At 38.7% G+C, this 21,227-nt stretch overlaps 1 protein-coding gene across 11 annotated transcripts in view; it reads right to left on the bottom strand.

The window, feature by feature from the left end:
• The window catches only part of lrrc7 (leucine rich repeat containing 7), a 125,067-nt gene that overhangs the window by 6,923 nt on the left and 96,917 nt on the right, over positions 1-21,227 (bottom strand). For 5 of the 11 annotated variants that reach the window (XM_020702499.2, XM_020702500.2, XM_020702497.2 and 2 more), the window contains 25 exons: positions 21,050-21,113; positions 20,877-20,951; positions 20,646-20,790; positions 20,304-20,376; positions 20,061-20,078; positions 17,046-17,175; positions 16,347-16,462; positions 16,072-16,141; positions 15,380-15,479; positions 15,090-15,214; positions 13,735-13,953; positions 12,980-13,102; positions 12,077-12,188; positions 10,117-10,330; positions 8,970-9,473; positions 8,443-8,667; positions 8,132-8,354; positions 7,693-8,040; positions 7,296-7,541; positions 6,561-6,773; positions 5,566-5,733; positions 4,401-4,520; positions 3,455-3,656; positions 3,086-3,372; positions 2,593-2,685 (listed from right to left, as the gene is read on the bottom strand). In XM_020702499.2, coding sequence (XP_020558158.1) covers positions 2,593-2,685; positions 3,086-3,372; positions 3,455-3,656; positions 4,401-4,520; positions 5,566-5,733; positions 6,561-6,773; positions 7,296-7,541; positions 7,693-8,040; positions 8,132-8,354; positions 8,443-8,667; positions 8,970-9,473; positions 10,117-10,330; positions 12,077-12,188; positions 12,980-13,102; positions 13,735-13,953; positions 15,090-15,214; positions 15,380-15,479; positions 16,072-16,141; positions 16,347-16,462; positions 17,046-17,175; positions 20,061-20,078; positions 20,304-20,376; positions 20,646-20,790; positions 20,877-20,951; positions 21,050-21,113 — 4,213 coding nt within the window. The remainder of the gene's footprint in view (positions 1-2,592; positions 2,686-3,085; positions 3,373-3,454; positions 3,657-4,400; positions 4,521-5,565; positions 5,734-6,560; positions 6,774-7,295; positions 7,542-7,692; positions 8,041-8,131; positions 8,355-8,442; positions 8,668-8,969; positions 9,474-10,116; positions 10,331-12,076; positions 12,189-12,979; positions 13,103-13,734; positions 13,954-15,089; positions 15,215-15,379; positions 15,480-16,071; positions 16,142-16,346; positions 16,463-17,045; positions 17,176-20,060; positions 20,079-20,303; positions 20,377-20,645; positions 20,791-20,876; positions 20,952-21,049; positions 21,114-21,227) is intronic. The other 6 variants (XM_020702498.2, XM_020702504.2, XM_011474172.3 and 3 more) reach the window with 6 other exon arrangements.

Raw genomic sequence — 21,227 nt, 5'->3', positions numbered from 1 at the left:
AATCTAAATATGCAGGGATTTTTTATTAGTCATCTAACCAAGAGGATTAAAAAAACAGATTTAATAAGAAATAGCATATGGAGCTCACTGTACAAATGGGTTTGTTAGCAGCTGAAACAGTGCAGTATTAGTCACGACAAACATTACACACTATTAAGCGGCTGCACAAAAAGCATCTTGCAAAAACCTTTTGTATTTTTAAAAATGACATTGAAGAAACTTTGGAGGAAAAATTCACCAAATCTTCTGTAAGACTTGAGGTTTTTGCAGATAATTTACAGTTTTGACAGAAGTTACATTAGATTGTACACAACTCTAACAAAAACACACACATATATACATGTAAATAACTCAGATGTAAAACAAACAAATCGCTGTTTTAATCTTTAAAAACTCCTGCATGCATCAACCAGAAAGGCAGATACTAAACAGTCTTAAAACAAGTGTGAGTCTTTTTCACAGCAACCTAAAACTACAGGAGCCCCACAGTGAATTTTAGCTGATCCTTTAAAACTGACGGAAGAAGATGTCTCATCGATGACTAAATCATGTCTTTGGTTTGGTTATTAAAATGAAACAATCAGAAACAAAAACATATATACTCTGTGGGTTTGCTCAGCTCTGTGAGATGATTTAGCCAAAAAAAAGTGAGTTTAAAGGATTTGTAAGCAGGTCTTACGTTTTAATAACACAATTTAGGTTTACACATAAGCAGACAGTTATTGCAAAAGTGTATGATGCTTGAAAACAGCCTGTTTTGCATTTGAATAAAAATATGGTACATCTAGTAGTTTAGAGGTTATCTTGCAAAAATTGTAGTTCCAAGAATATTATATTAAACATTATTAGGCAATTAAATAAGTTAAACTGTTGGATATAAAGACTTCTATTTTTTTTTTATTGCTGTAGAAAGTTAACTTGAAGGATGCAAACAATATCTACTAAAGGGCCACCAGGGGGCGATACCCCTTCATGAAACAAGGAGTGTGGACTCTATTGGTTTAAACCCATTAATCTTTACTTTAGTAATTGACTAATTTAAAACAAGATTTGGCTTCAATACAAGACAAAGTAAAAGTTTTGTACTAAACTGAATAATTAATAAAGCCATAAGGGTAACAAGCTCATCCGTGAATCAAACTGGAAATGTTTAGTCTGGTTGCTTAATGTAGGTCAGAAAAAAAACATTTAACCCACATTTAATATGATCTTCTACAGTCAAATGTTGGAAAATTATCTTTATTCTTAAAACTATATAAATGAACATTAACTATAATATAATAAGGAAAATGTTTCACTGAAGAAGGAAAAATGTGTAATTGCTGCAATACACACAAACACACACACATACATATATATGTGTGTGTGTGTGTGTGTGTGTGTGTATTATCTGTTATATGTGTAAGGGTCGTTGTTAAAAGTCACTCTTTTGAGTATTTTTGTAATATTAGATAATTACTGTTTTTCTTTAATGTTTTTATTTGCGAAATAATCACTATTATAATGAGTACGGATCACAGTTTTGTGTCAATATCAACTCAGTTGAGATAGTTTTTGTTTGGTTTGTGACCCTTTAGAAACATTTATTGAACTGTGTGTCCATATTTATGCCATCTAAATTATGATACACCCAACGAGCATTTTGCAGCATGGTCTGAGAAACTGCTTTTCTTTATTGTCTCCATCTGCTGCCTCTTTAACACAGCATTAATAATGGACAAACTGCAGCCTGGTAACACCCTATAGATACAAGAAAATATGGGATGCACAAAATAACAGCACAACTCAGCAGTTGTGTGTTGAAGACTAAAAGTTAAATGATGAACTGGCAGTTTTTGTGAACTTAGCCCGCACCTTAAATTTATAGCTTCCGTCTTGTGTTCTGTGGTGTATTCAAATAATTCTCAAGTAAAAAATACAAAAGAAACTTTTTTTAGAGGAATTTTTTCATCACATTAACTCTTTAACTCAGAATCATGGTCAGTGACTTTTGTTAGATGTTCCATCTCTAGATCAAAGGGCAGTGTTCCTTTAGAACATCTAAAGTCACCAGAGTGTCCCAGAGGTGAGAAGCCATCCTGAAATAGCAGTGAGAGTACTGTAGTGGCAGCACGCCCACTCCTTCAGACTGGAGCAGCCTGTTTTTAGGACACAGTGCTGGGTGCCGGAGGCCTGGGGCACCTGCAACCCCAACAGGATCTCCATCAAAACACACACTGACAGGTTTGTTTAAACTCTGACACAGAAGTGATCGTTCACAGTCTGGCACTAAGCTTACCTTTTTTGCCCAAACTTTTATGTTAAAGTTTGCATCTGTCAGAACATTTTCAAACACAGGCAAGCCTCAGACGGCATTCAATGGTCATAAAATGATCAAATGCAGGCTCAGACCGCTTAAGCCATCCTCAGCACCTTCAATTTCTTCCGTAATTAAACCACACACAGATTGGTAAACAATCCAGGTTTCTTAAGCCGCCTGCTTTGTCATGAACAGAAAGTGCATTTGGGTAACAGAGCAGCAGTTTCCATGGCAACTCTGAATGTAAAGCCTGAGGAGGCTGTGATTGGCTGGCAGCATGGGTCAGGTCGTACCATGTCGGAGGGTTTGAAGGGGTTCCCCTGGCCGCTGATGCCACCAGAGATACTGAAACCAAGACCAGGGTTCTTCTCTATTCTTACACATAGCTACAGGGGGAGGGAGGAGAGGAACATAAAAGGAAAGACAAGTGAAAGTGAAATACAGGGATCTTGAAAATTGCTCTGCAAGCACATAAACATATGGAAGAATGCCTTAATGTGCAGGGTGACGCAAAGTGGTGGCTATATTGGAGGCCTTTTAAGGATTTCCTAAGATTTACAATTGTTCTCAGAAGAAGAAAAAGGCCGTACTTGATCATGCTAGTGGGATGTAAACTGCTATAATAAACTCAGTTATGAGCCTAAATCAAATCTGAATGTTGTCATTACCCCTTTCTGGTGCTGCAAATGCATTTATCTGTTTAATTTGTTCCCTTTTTCCAATCAGACCTCCAATACAACATGTGCCGTGTTTCCTCCAGGCAGAGAGGTCAGCAGGCAAACGTACCTGCTCCTGGAACTGATCTGTGCTCTTTTGGCCTTTAGTCTGCAACAAGCAGCGTGCGCTCTGAGGCCGTGGGTTGGTGTGGGTGCTCATGACACCCTGGTTGCTGTGGGTGCTCATGACACCCTGGTTGCTGTGGACCATGCCCTGGTTTCCATGATACTGGGGGTTGGTAGCAGGCAAGGAGGACTGATGGGAGGAGTGAGGGTTGTATTGGGGTTGGTTCCCAGATGGGGAAATGGCCATAGGCAGGCCAGCAGTGGGGTAAGCCTGGCCAGGAGAAGTAAGTGCTGTGCAAAAAAGGAGGCTGTCAGCATCTGAGCACATAAAGTAAAATGACAATTAAAAATAACAAACATCTAGAGGATTTACCCTGAGACATGGTTCCTTGGTACTGCCCCGGGCCACCAGAGGGTACTACTGATAGAGACATCCCTTGCTGGTATTGCCCTCCTTTGTTCATCATACCATCATAACCCTGCTGCCCGACCATGCGATGAGGTGGAGTAGCTGAGGAGGAAGTGTTGATCATGGTGTTGTGCGACTGGTGGGAGGGGTTGTGTGAATGCCCACTCTGTGGAAAGAAGAGAGAGATGCAGAGACTGCAATGGCACATGGCTTCACACATAGTCATACTCATATTGATACGTTTTTTTCCCCTCTCTCTGATAGATTTTAAGATCCATGACTTTTGAGCAGGTACATTAGGAGGAGAAGTTTTCTACTATTGTTTAAAAGCGCGTAAACATCCTTGCCCAATGTAAAACAAAACAAAAATTAGATAACATAATAGACAAAACTGTCACAATATACATAAACTTTAAAAAAAACGTTGCTTTAATTTTAGTTGTTTTTATCAATTTTATCTAATAATAATAAATACTTTTGTACGTTTATTTTACTATAAAAACTTTTGTAATTTTTATTCATGTTTGATTTTTTTTTTTCAATTTTTCCATGAGCATTTATCCCAACACACTTTCCCCGGAAGTAGTTGACACTGAATTTAAACTGATGACGTGTTTTGATTGTTTTTTTTTTTTGTGCTGATAAAGATGAAATGTAACTTGCAATAAATATTTTGTGTGCACAGATTCAAAAGATCAATATAAGGAGAACTAACATGTTCAACTGTCATCTAAATAAATGAAAAGGGATTAACACTGTCATAAAGTTAATAAAATCTGTTTAATTAAACATGTCCCCTTTTTTTCATTGCTCAAATATTTGGTTTTATTTGTTTGTGTATTTATTGGAATTTGGTGGCTAAGAACTTCACATCTGAGACTAATAGTTTGGCAGGTCATTCAGCATTTACCTTTTTCATGAGGTTGTCAGGTGGGACATCCCTCCTCCCAAGTGAATAGGGGACCCACTGGTTGTTTCCCGATACCCCCTCCTGGTCATTATCCAGCATCCCGCCCTGCTGAGAGGGAGTCTGACAAAAAGAAAAAAGAGACATTTACTATAAGTAAAGTCATTTTGTGTGTTTACATTTATTTACATTCTAGCCTTTTTAGCTCAATTTTAATGGCTTTATGAAAGACCCTAAAGTTTTGTGAACCAGCAGCAATCCAACAATGCAAGCACCGCACCGCAATATTAGCACCGCAGCAAATTCCAATTCTGTGAAACTGCCCTATTCACTGAAAATGGCAATAAAATACTCCTTGAATTCTTGAAGAACATAATTTTAGTTGGTGAACGTTCTTGGTAAAAGTTGATGTGTGTAAGAACAGCAGTTGAAGAAATATTAAATCTTAAGTGAGCAGTTAAAGTGTTAAAGTTACAACCATCTCTTTAACGTGTCTGAACCAAAAAACTGTTGTACAGAAAAATCTGTTTAACTCCAATTCTATCAAAAAAAACTTGTTGTTATTTTTTGTATGGGGTTTGGAAAAAAGCATGACTGAAGTGAGAAGAAATGCTGCCTGTGTCACTGCTTTTAATTTGCATGCTGTTTAGGGTGGAGAAATGAGGAGCAATATCAAGTGGCTACTTGAAACACCAGCAATAATGGATCCGAGCCCCTGCTGGGATCTTCCTTTGGATGCAGATCGACTGAGATGCATGCTAAGAGTATGTAAAAGTGTAGGAGAATGTTTTTTCTGTATATTTGCATTTATAAAAAGAATATTTTTACTTTTAAGAAATAAAGTAAAATCATGGTAATCTTTTAACCAGTTGAATTTAGGGGAGACAGGTAAAGCCAACAACTGTTTTGTGTTGTTAAACTATGATATATTTCACCACCATCTCACTGGAAGCTTTAAGCCCTTTAGCTTAAGATTTACAAGCTCTTGGAAGTAATATCCTTACGGTTGTACTGCTTAATGCAGGTGGTTAGCTTGATCTAAATTATAATGGAGAAAAAGCATATGCCAACATCTGGGAGTGGAAGGAAGGCACAAAATGCCAATAATTTACAGAGCAGTAAAAGCAGTGGGGTAGCAGGGGTTCACGGTTCTTAAAGTGATACTCACAGCATTGGCAGATGGAGGAGGAGGTAGTGGCAGCCAGCGGCCAGCAGGGGGCTCATGCTTAGTGTTATTGTAATGGTTAAAGTTCAAAGTGCTGCTGCGCCCCTGGCCGTGACCCACGCCCTGACAGAGCATGCCCAGCGTGAGCGTGTTGTGCTTTAGGACACCACTCTGATTGGAGAAGACAACATTACACGACATGGGTGAATGGAGGGGAGGGGAAGAGGATGGAGCCCACACTGCGAGCAACACAGCTCCACAAACAAATAAACAACAACAGAAACACTGCTTATACAACAACAACAACAGTGCAGAGGTGCTGAAAGCACAGAGAAATGTGATCAGTCAGTACAGACAGAACAGTGTGTTGAAGAAGCAGCAACGGGGGGATTGTTTCTTCCAGAATCTGTATCCATGTGTTCAGAAGAGCATGCTTGAGTATTTCAACAAGCACTTTTGGAAAAACCTAAATAATTGTAACCAATACTGTGGTGTGAATACAAAATGTTCAGCAATAGAGAGGTGTGTTCTGGCTTTCACATAGTTTTAAATGCATAATGGGGAGGAAAAGTGTCTGCAATCAACAAGATAAAGGGATATTAGATCTTTTATCATATGTTCTCCAGACCTTCTCCCTCCCATGACTTTTTTGTCCTCCATTTTTTCCAGCTTGTGTTCTGTCAGTCATGTTGTTCTATGTAACGAAAATACATAAATATTAGTCTGCTGGACCAGAATCAGGATTTGAGGCACTTCCTTTGAGGGTTTTTGCTGCTGATTTCCAATGATGATTCGGTCAGGCTGACACAGTGACAGTGTGGAGTGGAGACACATGCAGCCACACACAAATCTGGTCAACCTTACAACAAAGACTTACATAGATACAGACAGGGAGGATTTCTGAACACTATGTGTATGTGGCAGTTTTTTTTTGTTGTTTTTTTTTTGGGGGGGGGGGGGGGGGGTTGTTATTTTCCGTGTTTGTTTTTTAAATATACCCTGTCCAGTCGCTTTGCCTCTATGTGCCGCAGAAGTTGTTGCCTCCAGTCAGCAGGCATCTTGGACGTGATGTCTTCGGGTTTTTGTGGTACAACAGGTCTTACTTTGATGGTGTCCTCTGATGGCTTCTCAGGGCACGTTGCAAGGGTGTAGTCAGGAGGCATTTTCTCCAGTAGGGCAGCCATGGTGGGACGAGCAGACACTGGACGGGCCTAAAAGCACATAAAAAGGCAGACAATGCCACATAGACAGTTTAGTATAATCTTTGTTTTTTTATTTATTTATTTTGTCATTTCATTCCATTTTAGTTCATCTCTATTGTTCTCATGATTTGTATCAACTGACATCTCCAGTGTCTCCTGAAAGATTCTTTATCATGTGCTCATGTGTGAGGTGGAATTTTGGGGCTCAAGGAAAACACTTTAACAACAAACTGTATGTGCTTTTGAAATAAAGTTAACCCAGCAAGATTTTAACCTGTAATAAAGGGTCATGTGTGTTATAAATTAATGTTACCCATTGGGCTTTAGACACCAAGGGATTAACCAAATTGTTAAACATTAAATTACCACCTGGCATAAAAATTACGTGCATGTTTCAATTAGTTTTGCCTTCAATTATGCGCTTTGTAGGCTGATAGGTGTTCGGATGTAGCAGACTTTGACAGCTCCTAGCCCGTTGGAACATTTGGTTTTAACATGCATCAACAGCTCGTGTAACAGAAATAGTCTGACCTGAGAGGCTCCATATGTCTCTGTGCTGTAGCTCCTGGCAGAAAGGGGGCGACGTTGAGTCAGACTCTTAGTAGGATAACCAATCATGGGCTTCTTCTGCTCTTGGTAAGCGGTATAGTCGTCGTCATAGCGACCGTTTCTTTTGTTCTGCATCATCTGACTTTGGTTTTCGGCCATGTTTGTAAGACCAGAGTGATCCATTGGTGTGGAGTAGGCAAGAGCCCGACTGTAATGAGGGGGGTCTACCTATAGACGGAAGATGGAACATTACAAAAACTATCCCCTGTACTTTAGATTTTGCTGATGATCTTTAATGCCACCGGTCAATATTTTAACAGGTATGGTTCAATTGTATATCCAGTTTTTAAAATATCAAAATAATGTCTTGGATTCCTACCTGTTGTCTGTACTGTGCTTCCTGCAGAGCCTCCTGCTGCGCTTCATGAACTCTGCGAAACAAAGCTAGCTCTGTGGAGCTCACTAACGAATCTGCTCTTCTCAGAAAGCCTGGCCTGGAACGCTGTGCTGGGATTGGCTGCTGTTGGTTGGGTGGGCCATCCTGGTTGATTGGTGTTTGGGGGAAGGAGAACATCTCCAGCGGTGGATACACACGGTATCGAGGGCTCACTAGCTCTTTGGGAAGTGTCTTTCCAGACTGATTCAAATAATCCAAAATCTTTGCTGAGTGGTTAGCATAATCTGGTGTATTGGGAAATGGAGGAGGGATTCGACGATCCATGGTCACCTAAAGAGCAAGAACAGTTTCCAGTCACTTTGCATATAGAAATTAACAGGTATATTTGAACATTAAAAGGAAAAAAAAAAAAAACATTAACCTGGGGATTGTAGTTCTGATCAAAGTGGTAGGCCTTGTGTGGAATGGCTGGTTTTTGGTTCTGTCCAGACTGATTTTGGTTACCAGGGAAGCCCATTTCCTCATCCAACATGGGAGCAGACTGTGAACGTGACATGTTGGTCTGCTCCAAAGAACCAGGCAGATCTTGGCGGTCCAAACTAGTTTGCTGCTCAATGGAGGAACTGTAGGTTTCCACGGGAATACTGTAAAAGGTACCAAGTTCAGCTCAAAACATGATTGAAAAAACATTTTCTCACTGGTTTATTTTAGGACAGCAGAAACAGAACCAACCTGTAGACTTTATAGGAGCCAATGTCAATCTCATCTATACTCTGTGACTTTTTGAACTTGGATCTCATCTCTTTCATCATGGGGGAAAGGCGGTCAGAGCTTTTACTCATTACCACAGTCACCTTGTTGCCCCCACCAACAGTGAGCTGGTCCTTCCTGTTCTGTTCGCTCTGATTGTTATGGTATATCCAATTTCCAGGCAAAGGTCCAGAGTTCACCTCACGTCTTTGAGTAAAAAGGGAGAAATTAAAGGAATTCAGGAACATTTACTAGAAGTTTAAGGATTTAAAAAGAACTGGATCATTTAAAAAAAACAGAATATTTTTACAACATACTAAAGCAACGTCATACATTGTCTAATATATGAAGCATTTTGAAGGCTTGCTTGGCAGTCAATGCAAGTACAAATTGAGGATCTGTATAATTGAGCACTTTTAAATGTTTTCAGAACAAAAAACTGTCCAAGTCAAGGCATAATTTTTGGTATTTGATAAAATGAATGAGACAATTGTTCATCTCTGAGTCACCTGGGGTCCAAGTCCTTGCGGTCAGGGTTGGGGCTGGAGGTGGGCGTCAGGTCCAGCTTGGAGGGGAAAGCAGTTCTGTCCTCAAGTGGACTAGGAGTCCTCGTCCAATTCTGCCATGGGTTCTGTGACTGAGGCGCGGAAGACTGCGGATCATTGTCGGGGTTGGAGCGCTGGTTGCCGTGGTAAGGAAGAGTCTGAGTGTCGAGCTCCAAGGGAACTCCAACAATTCTATCTTGCCTGAGGAGGGGCCGGCGGCCGTGCGTTGACTGGCTACGGGGTTTGGAGCCCAGTGGTGGGTTTCCTTGACTCGTGTTAGATGGAGGATCCAGAGGAGACTCTTCTGCATCAAAACCAGTGTTGTCATAGTGCGGGACTTCAGCCCAGTCAAAAGGCTCACTGAGCGGACGGCGGTCCCCCCGCTGCTGCAGGGTTCCTGATGGAGGTGTTTCTCTTTGAGATAACAAGGGTTTTGAGTCGATAGGTTTAGGGAACGACTGGGCAAGTCTACCAAAAAAAAAAGTGGATGACATAGTGAAGACTGATTACGAAAGCACCATTCAACACTAACATGTGTTACACTTATCTGAAAGGAACAATCTATTGACTCAATAGGTTTTAGACCAGAGGACCTATACTTGCTGTTTGAAAATACAACATTACATTAAAAAAAACAGGGGAAAAAATGTAAAAAATGTCTGTGCATGACTCCCAAGTTTATGAAATGACAACTGCAATGTCAAAAAAATACCAAAACAAGCTTATACCCTGCAGGGACTTTTTGTTGTAGCAGTTGTAGCTTTTGTTGTTGGCACAAAGAAAGTCTTTTTTTTGTTGCCTTTTTTGCATCATTAGTTGGAGTGTAGTTCAGCCTTTTGAATGGGATTTACCAAAGAAAACCAATACAGCGCAGTCAGATTACCCCATTGCCTCATTAGTTTGGAGAAGGAGAGTTATGACCATAGCTGCACAATACTGTAAAATGTACTAAGGAAGAGGTTGTGAAAAGAAAAACATACAGAAAAATATGCATTTTACTGAGTCTCTATGGCACCAGTAATGTAACAACAATGCTAAAAAGCTGACTAGGAACAGGTCATGATGGTGGAAGAAGATTTCATGGACATTAAGGATTAGATGTGAGGTGTACCTGTTGGTCCAATGCGTCTGAGGGCCCTGGTCCTTGTTGGGGGCTGGAAGGGCAGGGGTGTGTGGATGTGCGTGTGGGTGTGCATGTGAGTGTGTATTGCCAGGTGGGTTGGAGGAGCCTGAGGAGCCTTGTGAGGGTGAGTAATCGGAGTAGGTGGCAGAGGAGCCGCTGTGGTTCAGACAGTGGCGTTTATCCACGTCCTCATCTATGGACTCTGCGCACAGACGCACAAAGGAAACAAGCATGGCTATTCAGTGAAAATGTCATACCCTCTTTGCTCTGATAGCCTCTTGTACAGCTGCTGCAAAGCACTTGACATGGCAAACAAAAACAATATTTTAACTTTAAACAGCACTTTAGGATTCTATTAAAACAGATCACAGTAATTCTGCCATAATGGATTTTTAAAAAACAAAAGAGACACTTGTAGATACTCAGAAAAGTAAAATACTTGAAAATGTGCATTATTATTGAACAAGAAAGATAGACTCATTTTACTTAAAGACCCACTCCAGTGAAAACAGAGTTTAACATGTTTTTTTTTTCTCTTGATGGAGGACATATATAAAATAATTTAAGATGAAAACTGCATTTTTAAGTTCAGTATTTCTTTAATCCAGTTGGGATGAATCAGGAGCAGCTCTCTTTTGTGACACAGCAAATGAAATTTCAGACAAATAGATTTATTAATGTCATCTGGCTCAAAACTCTACGGCTGGATATCTCTGATATCGCTCGGCATTTTTGTTCCACCATTAATGTTAGCTCGGGCTTGTAAGGGGCGAGAGTATACACAAAGGGATGATGGGACATCAGCAGAGGCTTACTTCTGTGCCAACAGTCCCGCACACAACTCAGTGGGGAATTTCTGAAGAAGTACTGCTGTGCTGGAACAACTGTTGTTGTTTCCCTTTCGGCTTTTCCCATCAGGGGTCGCCACAGCGAACGAGTCGCATGGTAAACTTGGCAATGTTTTACGCCGGATGCCCTTCCTGACGCAACCCTCTCAAGGCAACCAGGCTTGGGACCGGCACAGAGATAGAGAAGGGAACAGGGAGCAGCCCGGAGTTGAACCCTGGTTTCACAGAAGGAAGGCGCTGCAAACCAGCACGAGCTAAACCGGCTCCCTGTCCTGGAACAACTATGTCCTAGAAAACAACATAGTTTTTTTTTTTTTTTTTTGAATTTTGCCTAAAAACGATAAGTTAAAATACTCATAATAAAGACCACTGGGAATACTTTTACATCAGATCAAAATATGATTGAAGAGGGACTTTAAGGTAACAAAGCTTAGGTAAATAACATTTGTTGCAATTTGGAAATCAAAACTATATTCTGTCATTTTATGACATTGGGCACATTTAGTTTATTAAAATGAAAATAAAACAAGTATTAATTTTTTTTTACTTGTTTAGCTTTCTTTAAAAAAAAAAAAGCAAAAGATTAAACCTTTTTTTCTCACCCTGATGATCTGGTGCTGTTTGGACCAAAGAGGTCCCCCGGGTGCAATAGCATCAAGAAAACCTAAAAATGTTGCTGGCCAAATATATGAATGTTTCATGCCTGTGCTTTTATGAGCATGTATTATGTCCACGTTTTAAAAACATTCTCTGTTTTTTTCAGAAGATGTGATCGTAGCATTGAATTATTCACTTTTTTTTTTTAATTTTTCATTAGGCTCTGAATCTTGTTTTGTTTTTCTCGTATTAGACTAAAGCCTTCAGGGCACCAATGAGTAAAACAGGACAAACTAAACACTGCTCTCACTAGACTGTGACCTGCACTCGGTGCTCACAGCATCCCTCCCTCCCTCTCTGCAAAGTGCTGAAATAAACCTGCTCACAACTGTGACTAATTAATGGACACCATTACAACAGGCCCCACAGCTCATTACAAAGCACAGCTTTGTACCCACATCTAACTGCAAGTGCATTTAGCTCTAAACACTGAAATGAAGTACCTTTCTTTTCCTTTCCAAGCAGCACCACCTTTGGTTTGTACATCGGCGGTTCCACCAGTGTTGGCCTCATGTCAGAGATACGTATGTCATTGGGAGAGCCGCCCATGGAGTCCTGGAGAGAAAAACAAAACCAAACGATGGCTTTAGGTGGCCATCTTAGCAGATGACATTGTAACTGCTGACCCTGTCCGATGGTTTGAACGGTTTTTGTACATCAGTGACCCACAAATGATTTTAGGGATCCACTGCAATATGTGCATCTGCCTTTTTCTGTTCACGCTGCTATTATAAAAAAATTTTATGCGTTTACTTGACTGGGACATTGCACATTAAATCTCCTCAAATGCACTTGAGTTAGCATAAAAAACTACTTTGTATCTGTTTTCCCTGGACAGTTGGTAAATTTGGCTTCCTAAGAACAAAATGAAATACAAAATAAGAATACAATTTACAATACAATACAATAAAAATAAAATGGAGAATTAATAAGTAATAATCAACATTGCAAAAGGGTAAAACTGCAATGTGAATGTAAATGAGCAATAGAAATATATGACATTATAAATGGGCAAAAATACAATGTAAAGATGAAAGAATATTGATATGAATGTTGTACATGGATAAGAATGCAAAATGCAGTTCAGATAAATACCAACTTTGTAGAAAGGTAAGCAAACACAACACTAATAAAACTTTCATCAGTGATTCAAGAAAATTTTCACAAAATGCAGAAGCATCTCAGATAAAAAAAAGTATTATTAAATAAAAAATGCAGTGCACAAAATGTTAAAACTTTCCTATTTAGCTTAACAACACTGCTTTATCTCACAATCCTGATTAAACCTTAGAACCGCCATAACACAGACGCATGTTTGTTTCTTCTACGTATGTTGCATGACAAACCTCTGAGCTCTCTGTCAAATCTTCTTTATCTTTTCTCTTTGGAATATCGATCCCAGAGTTATGCATTGATCCCTGATCCATGAGCTGAGACTGAGAGAAGTCCTGCATCTCTCTGTCTGTGACCTGGTGACAATAATCCCCATCATATGATAAACAGAAATCATCTGAGCAAAAAAATTCATTACGAGGGGGCATTGTTTCTTTCTATTTTAACATGCCATTAAAATAAAGACTATTATTATCTAGTCCAAATAAAAACAAGTGACATGTAAAATAGATACTGTAACTGCAACATTAGACCACAGTAACTGACATTAAAATAATTTTTTACATATAGAAGATGTATATCATACATTTTCAATTGCAAATGTACAATGATTCCCATCTTTGTATATGGTAAAGAAGAAAGATAATCATTTTTACCACTGAAATGGATCTGTGATCTCAAAACACACCATCATTATTCGTTTTGTGTATCCTAAGCTTTGTCCAAATGTTCCTCAAATTTTAACAAAAACAATTACTTAAACAAATCAAATTACTTTACTAAGCTTTAACTTAGTAAACTTTATTGCTGAGTAAAAGCTAAAAATGAAATTGATTCTTTTTGCATGTGGACAGCAACCCAAAATGTTTCACAAATTGTTTTTTCAGGATTTTTGATTAAAAGAAATAACTGAAATCCTGAGACATGATGAACCAGTATGTGATTTTTGAGACAGCTTGTTAGATGTGTGTGTGTGTGTGTTCCTTACCTCTTTAGGGGGAAGGGGCCACGGTGGCTCATACGCCTCTTTGCTGAGGTGAGAATGTTCCATGTTGGAGCCTGCCGAAGTGGCAGTACCTGTGCTCAGCTGGTGCTGGTGGGCGTGTCCCGGATGCATGCTTTTACCCACAAGGCTTTGCACTGACTTAACCATATTTTTCAGATCTTCCGGATAAGGTGTTGGGTAGCGTTTTAGATTTATTTCCACCTACAAAAAGATTTAGAATCAGTGATTTTTTTAGCAAATTATTGAAATTATTTTGATTTTTTTAAGCATAATGTTTTTCTACAGTTTTTCTTTTTTGTTTTACAGAAAATTACTGCTAATTTGAACACAACAATTTTTAATTATAGCACTGACAAACTGATGTAGGATTCTTCAACTTTAGAGTTTACTTTTACAGTTTATTTCAAAAGTTAAAGTGACCCCATAATCCATTTTCCTTTCCCTTATCTCAGTGATGCACCAGCCTCACTCCTACAGAAAAGGAAGACCCAAAATCAATTTTTTAAATAAGATTCACAATTAAAAAAAAATTATAGAACAGAAATCTTCATTAAGGACTTAAATAAGAAACTGTGTTGACAGAAGCTAGTGGTTAAAATCCCCATTAACAAAAAAATATAGACAAACAACTTAATATAGTCATTTTTGCAATACTATTGACATATTTCTGGAAAGAAGGATGTAAAAATATTAAAAGGTTAAAAAAACCTTTCAAAGTAATCTTCCTTATCAGTTTTATAAAATGTTACTTCAAATAATTTCATATATTTAAAGTATGTCATAATTAATAGTTGAAAAAAGTCAATGTGTGTAAAGAATAATATCACATGGCTTTATTCAAATCCTTTCTGTTATTTTCTTATTCTTTTTTTTTTACTTTTAAAAGTTGCAGACAATAAATACCAGCATGACTTTCAAGACAATTACTCTCAAATAAATAATCATTTCTATAATAGGAGAAAGACGTGTTTATTCGTGAGTACCTACATGGATTTGTGCCCATTTAAATTTTCATCTGAAACACAAATTATGAACATCCAGGCTGGAATTAGTCTGAGTCTGAGACTCAATAGTCTGAGTCTGAGCCTGACAAGATTGACCTTTAAGATGCAGCCCAATCAAAGTGATTGTATTTGCAGCAGCGGGACACATAAGTCATGGCTGCGGAACAGATTCTGTATTCCTTTGTTGTCAAAAAGGATGCAGTCAAATAGCTAAAAGATAATTCCTACAAAACAATTTCTTATTGTGAAAATGACATTTCTATATATATTATTTGACTGAAAACCCTCTTGATTATTTAAAAAGAGGGTGATAGATAAATACATAGAGCCGACCTTGACCTTCCCAGAGTTGTCTTCCTCTTCTTTCTTGTCCTCAAAGTCAAAGGCCACAGTCATCCTCTGCTGTCTCTGCTCCTCCCATAGAGTAGGATTAAAGCTGTCACTGTCCGACTGATAATCTAGACACAAACACACAGATGGTAAAATAATAAGGGTTTATCATTTCTAATATTTTTGCCTACAAGTCCAAATATTAAATTGCCCATGCAAAGGTCCTATGACTAACAGAGCATTTCTCTGTGAAACATTCAGCCACTGTCAGACAAAGAGACGAAAAGATTTACCCTCATCGTGACGTGGCTGCTGAGGAAACATGTAGTTGGTCAGAACCTTCTGTTTGGTTTCTGGATGGGCTTCTGTCTGCAGCGGGATCAGAGCCTTGGACTGCAACCAAACAGGTATGCTGCTGTTAGGTGTAAGAACACTTCTTATATTCTCTGTCTCCTTGAGAACATACAACTGTTGTGCAAAGCAGATATTCAGCCCAACCGTGTCCCAAAAAGAATCAGAATTTTGGAGCACTACAGAGGAAGAACTTAATTATTGTAAGAAAATATCTGTTGGCTAAAACACAGCAAAATTAATATGAGGTGTAAAAAAAAAAGATGTCAGAAATTCTGAGTGCATTCATGCATATCAAATCTTTGATTTCTATTTTGCTCTCCAATGATTTTCCCTTTAATGAAAAAGTGGCATCAGTTTAAGCTGACTTTGAACTTAGAAACAGTGCATGCATGCCTAACTAGCAATTCTAAATGCAAATGAAAGTCCACATCACTGCCGTTTCTTAAACCTCATTTCAATTTTAAATTTCTTCAAGATAAATAAAGATCCATCACTGACATCAATGTTGACTGAGTTTAAGAGTTTAAATTAAAGGTAAAAGCACTAAGATTGCTGATAATAGTGTCTTAAAAATTAATTTGATGAGTGAGTTTGTTGATGGTTTTTCTTGTAAAACAGAAGCAGAAAGTACCTGATTGTCAGAAAGCCAAAGAGCTGCCAGGTCCTTCAGCTTAGTGAAGGTGAATGGTAGATTCTTCAACCTGTGAGGGGGACAGAGGGAGATGAGGAATAAAAGTGGGATGCTTCCTCTTCCTACACACACACACAGTACAGCCTGAAGAGCACGTAACCATGGCAACACACTCGCCAAATCCGCAACAGCACTGGAACGGCCATTGAGAAAATGTTGCTTGCATGAGTGACTCGACGTGAGTCACTGCTCACCCTTGGCCCGTGCGTACGAACCTGTTGTCACTGAGGTTAAGCACACGAAGTTTGGTCATCTGTCCGATCTCATCAGGAAGAAACTCTAGCTTGTTGGACCGCAGTGACATCACCGTCACATTCCTGCAGTTACCAATCTGCGAGACAGTAACCAACCTTCAGATCCCATTATCTACTTCACAGCACTGGTGTTAGATACATCAACTTATATGTAGATGAAGTTTCTTAAATAACAGCAAAAAGAAAAAAAAACTGTTTAAAATCCATGAAAATAACAATTTGAAACTGATAATGAATATTTTTATGGGATACTTGTATTTTAATTAATGGCCAACAGTGTACTAGTTTAAAAAAAAAAATTGGGCATCATAGAAAACTTTTAAAAATGACTTTTATTTTGAAGGAAAGACTGCAATGGTGTATAATTGGTGTAAAAATCAGGAAGACTTTTTTTGGAGTCCTATGCAAATTTTAAAATAAATCTAATGCAACAAAAAAAACAACAAAAAACGCCACCACCCACACTTTCGAGGGGGTTGCCCCATTTTCATCAGTACAGCATGGGTATGCTGCAAAACTGTTACAAATAATTACATCAGCAGAAAACAGTCTGTCAATAAGAAAACGTCAGTTATTTCACTAGAAAGGATGTTTCTACGATGAACACTGTTAGTTCCACACAATGTCAGTGCCAGCATGACTGTGAAGAGATGTCTCTACCTCCCGAGGCAGCTCCGTGAGGAAGTTCTCATCAGCAGCAAAGGTCCTCAGGCTGTGCAGGTAACCAATGGTTGGCGGCAGCGACTCCAGCTCATTACAACTACAGTCAAACTCCTCCAACAGAGACAGGCTGCAGGGTGGCAAGACATGATGGCAGAGAAAAAAAAGGTTCATTCTGCAGCTTTTACAGCCTCCGCTGTAATCCTGGCTTCAAAACACTTTTTTCAACACTAAACTTCTAGGAAAAAGATGAGACTAACTTTGATCTGCAGAGCGCTTCGTCAATCAGCAGGATTATAAACCTGCTATTTGTCAAGCTCAAGCTGTTTGAATGTGCCCATAGAGAGTCTAGGGTTGGGGATGATTAATTTATTTGTCTTTTAAAGGATTTGTTGAAAAGATAAAGATAACATTTTAAGGGAGAAGTATTGTCACATGACTGGTCCAGGACGTACCCCACCTTTGCCCAACAGTAGCCGGAACAGGCACTGGCAACCTCGTGACCCCAGACGGGGTATAGCGGGTAAAGAAAATAAATTCACATTAAAGATTCAAAGAATAAGTCCATTTAGATCTTAAAAAATAAAAGTTTTATAGAGGATGAAAAGTCATGAAAGTTCAAAATAAAGCTTTTCTCTTTTTTACTCACAAAGGCTATCTAACCTGGACCCCATCTCCTCCCCTCTCCTGTCACACGTTTACATTTCTCACAAGCCCTCTACAGGACACTCTGACTGCCCTCTGATTGCCTGCATTGGCCTGGCTTCACACTAACAGCAGGATAATGCTAATGAGACAACACCGATACATTAATGTACTGTCTCTATTAACATTGCATTAGTCTGCCATTGTTATTCCCAACAGACCAAACCATCTGGGCCACCATACGGTTAGGGATAAGAGGAGGGAGAATAAAAGGAAGACTTTTGTATTGCATACCAAGATGTAGGGCTAAGATATAAATATTTATGATATACATTTTCTCAGTTTGCTCGTCTGAGCATAATGAAACATCTTTGGAGGACTCTGCCCACCAAGTACATTCAGAAAGTGGATGCACCAAGCGGGATGGTACAATGGAAGCCTTAAAAGAAAAGAAAGCGTAAAGCAATCGTGACCTCTAAAAAAATGACATAACCCAAACTAGAATTCCAGATAAAAAAAAGTTGGGAGAATATGCAAAATGATCAATACAAAAAATTTTACACTGTTTTGACTTTTTTAATGTTTTTGCAGACAGGATAAACCCTAACACATGGCTGCATTTAATCGCAACCATTCATTTAATGCTGAATATGTTTTACATTGTCCAACTGAAAAAAGAAAATGCATCCCTGCAAAAGGCAACATTACAACATCTAGTAGGCAGTGCATTACTCTGCAGGCACATTGGGATTGTGTTCACATTCACAAACACATATTTTCCATTTCAGTGATACAATTCTGGCTTTTGACTGTATAATAGCTTGAATGGTCCATCTGTTTGTTGATTTAAGAAACAAACTGTCCTTATCTTTAAGAAAAGATCTGAAATATACATCTTTCTTTGTACAAACCCCTCACATGGATAAACAGTTGCACTGTTTTAGCTTTCATTTTTTGTTTACACTCTGAAAGTCCCTTAAATTCCTTCAACTCTGGTTGCATATGGAGGCACTGTGGAAGGAAAAATCCCTTATAATGTGCAAATAACAGTTGCCCAGTTAACAACATGTATCCTATTGTATGTTTAACAGTTAAAAAGTTTTTTTTACAATGTTAAAACATGAAAAACTCCCATTTGTCTAATTCTGAATTGTGATCCAGTAGCAATTTAAGTGTGTTTCATACAATATTTAAAGCTGCTAAACATCAAGTTGGTTGTAAAAACCAACTTGAACCAACTAAAGTGAGGTCCAGGTTGTCCAGAACGCTGCTGCAAGGCTTTTAACCAATTCATCCAAGTTTTCACACGTCACCCCGTTGTTAATCCAGCTGTACTGGCTCCCCATCGGTTTCCAAGTGCATTTTAAACATACACAGCTCTTTATAACCAAGCACCGATCTATAAAAAAGACCTGTTGCAGCTGTACACTCCCAGCAGGGCCTTGAGATCATGTGACCCTGCTGGTTGTTAAGAGAACCCGGTTAAAAACTAAAGGTGACAGAGCCTTTGCAGCAGTTACTCCATCGCTCTGGAACTCCTTTCTTCTCAACCTCAGATCTGCAGACTCAGTGTTTCCTTTTAAAAAGCAGCTTCTTAAAATTGCTTTTTCATCATTCTTTTTATATTCTGTGTTTGACTGTTGAGCATTTGGGGATTTTTTTCTTGAAAGGTGCTATACAAATTAAGTTTTTTATTATTAATAAAAACGGAACAAAGAGGTTTATACGCTGTCTGCAAATACATAGAATTTAAGGTAAAAAACATAATAAAAATAAAAAAAGTATTAGCATTTCCCATATGTCCCAGCTTTTTCAACGCAGTCTTACTTATCAGGGTTAAATACCGGGACTTGTTCAGAAAGACAATAAGCTTTTGTTGCATTGAGATACAAAACCTGCCGGAAGTTTGATTTTGAAAAATAATCGGAGTCTGGACTTCCACACACTCACACACACCCACGTTTGTACAACAAAAAACAGTATAGACTATGGAAATTGATGCCATATTTCTCCTTTATGGTGATACATTTTTTAAATTTGCCTTATAGACAAGATTTTTGTACAAATTGTGCTAAAATGATCAAATTACAAAAAACAGTGTAAAATTAAGACTTCAAAAGTTTTCTCTTTTTAAATGTGATGTAAAATATTTGCTAATGAATTCAAGATGTTATTCGTAAAGATTTGATTTCTCCAACAAGAATTTTTAAATATTTGTTAGTGAAATGTACTTTGGGAACTTAAGTCTTTTTTGTCTTCTTCATTTGAATCATGTGTGGGTGCAGGATTTTATTTTTGTATCTGCAAAGCAGCTCAACATCTGTTTGTCTCTGAACACAGCCCTGAACCCAGTAGGCTAATGTTACTCACCCTTGCTTGGGCTTCGGACTAACGCCATGGCAACGCAGCGAACACAACACACAGAACCCCCAATCATGAGCCAGCATAACAGAACCACTACCAATGAACAAGGTAAAACAAAAAACCACCACACACTTTAAAAAATAAAATAAATTAATTCTTAAAAAAGTTGAAAAAAGGTTGGATGTGATTCAAAAGTGGTTTGGATTTTATAAATTGCTTTTTTTACGGGAGTGCGAGTCCATGTCTCACCTCCCAATGGTGTGAGGCAGTGAGGTCAGCTGGTTGTCATCAACCTTCAGTGTGGTCAGCTTCTTCAGCATTCCTGCATCAGAGGGAAATGAGTACATGCAAAGGTGCAGGAAGGGAATTCCAACTTTTATGCTTTCACCATCCTGCATTGTGCAGCACTCTTTACAGAAATACTCTGATGCTGCAGAAATATACTACAAATTCAAGTTAAATATTGCAGATATTTTAAATTATGCTGCAGCTCTCCGCTGATAAATAAACAACAATCCTCTGCAAAGCTTAATAACAATTTCAGATTTCCTTCTGAGAGAGAATTGTGCATTTCTGTGTTTGTGTGCATACCTATAGAGTCTGGGAGGTGTTGCAACATGTTGGAAGAGAGCAGCAGGTCCTCTAAGGCTTCACAGCCAGAAACATCAGAATCTAATGTCTCAATGCGATTCTTGGCCAAGTCCAAGTACCGCAACTGACGAAGCTTTCCTATAGACTGTTGAGAGTGAGAAAGAGGAGGGACAGTTCAACAACAACGTGAAAACCAGTCTGAAGGTTTGAGAAAACACTGTGCAGCCTTACCCCTGGTATTGTCTGTAGAGAATTGTTATCCAGCCACAGTTCTTTCAGGTTGTGTATCTGCTCCAACACTTCTGGCTAACGTGTAGAAAACAAGAATTTGAAAGTAAGCAAAACCAGCAATGAGAATGGTGTGCAGCAATTTGGCCTGGTTTACAGGTTCTAACTGATCTCACCACTTCAGAGAATTCATTGCTTCCCAGATCCAGCCTCTCTAGCTGAGTCAGTCTGTGAATGGACCTGAGAGGACAGATTTTGCACAAAACATACAACTTTTTTTAAGTGAGTCATAAAAACCACGACAGGAATGTGTCACTGCAGTAGTGCGAAGTAGATTTTTGCTTTTTGCTTCTT

The sequence above is a fragment of the Oryzias latipes genome, chromosome 4 (genome assembly GCF_002234675.1).
Source record: "Oryzias latipes chromosome 4, ASM223467v1".
Taxonomy (NCBI): Eukaryota; Metazoa; Chordata; class Actinopteri; order Beloniformes; family Adrianichthyidae; genus Oryzias; species Oryzias latipes.
Note: the sequence above shows the minus strand (reverse complement) of the source record. Positions and strands in the feature narration are given on the sequence as shown.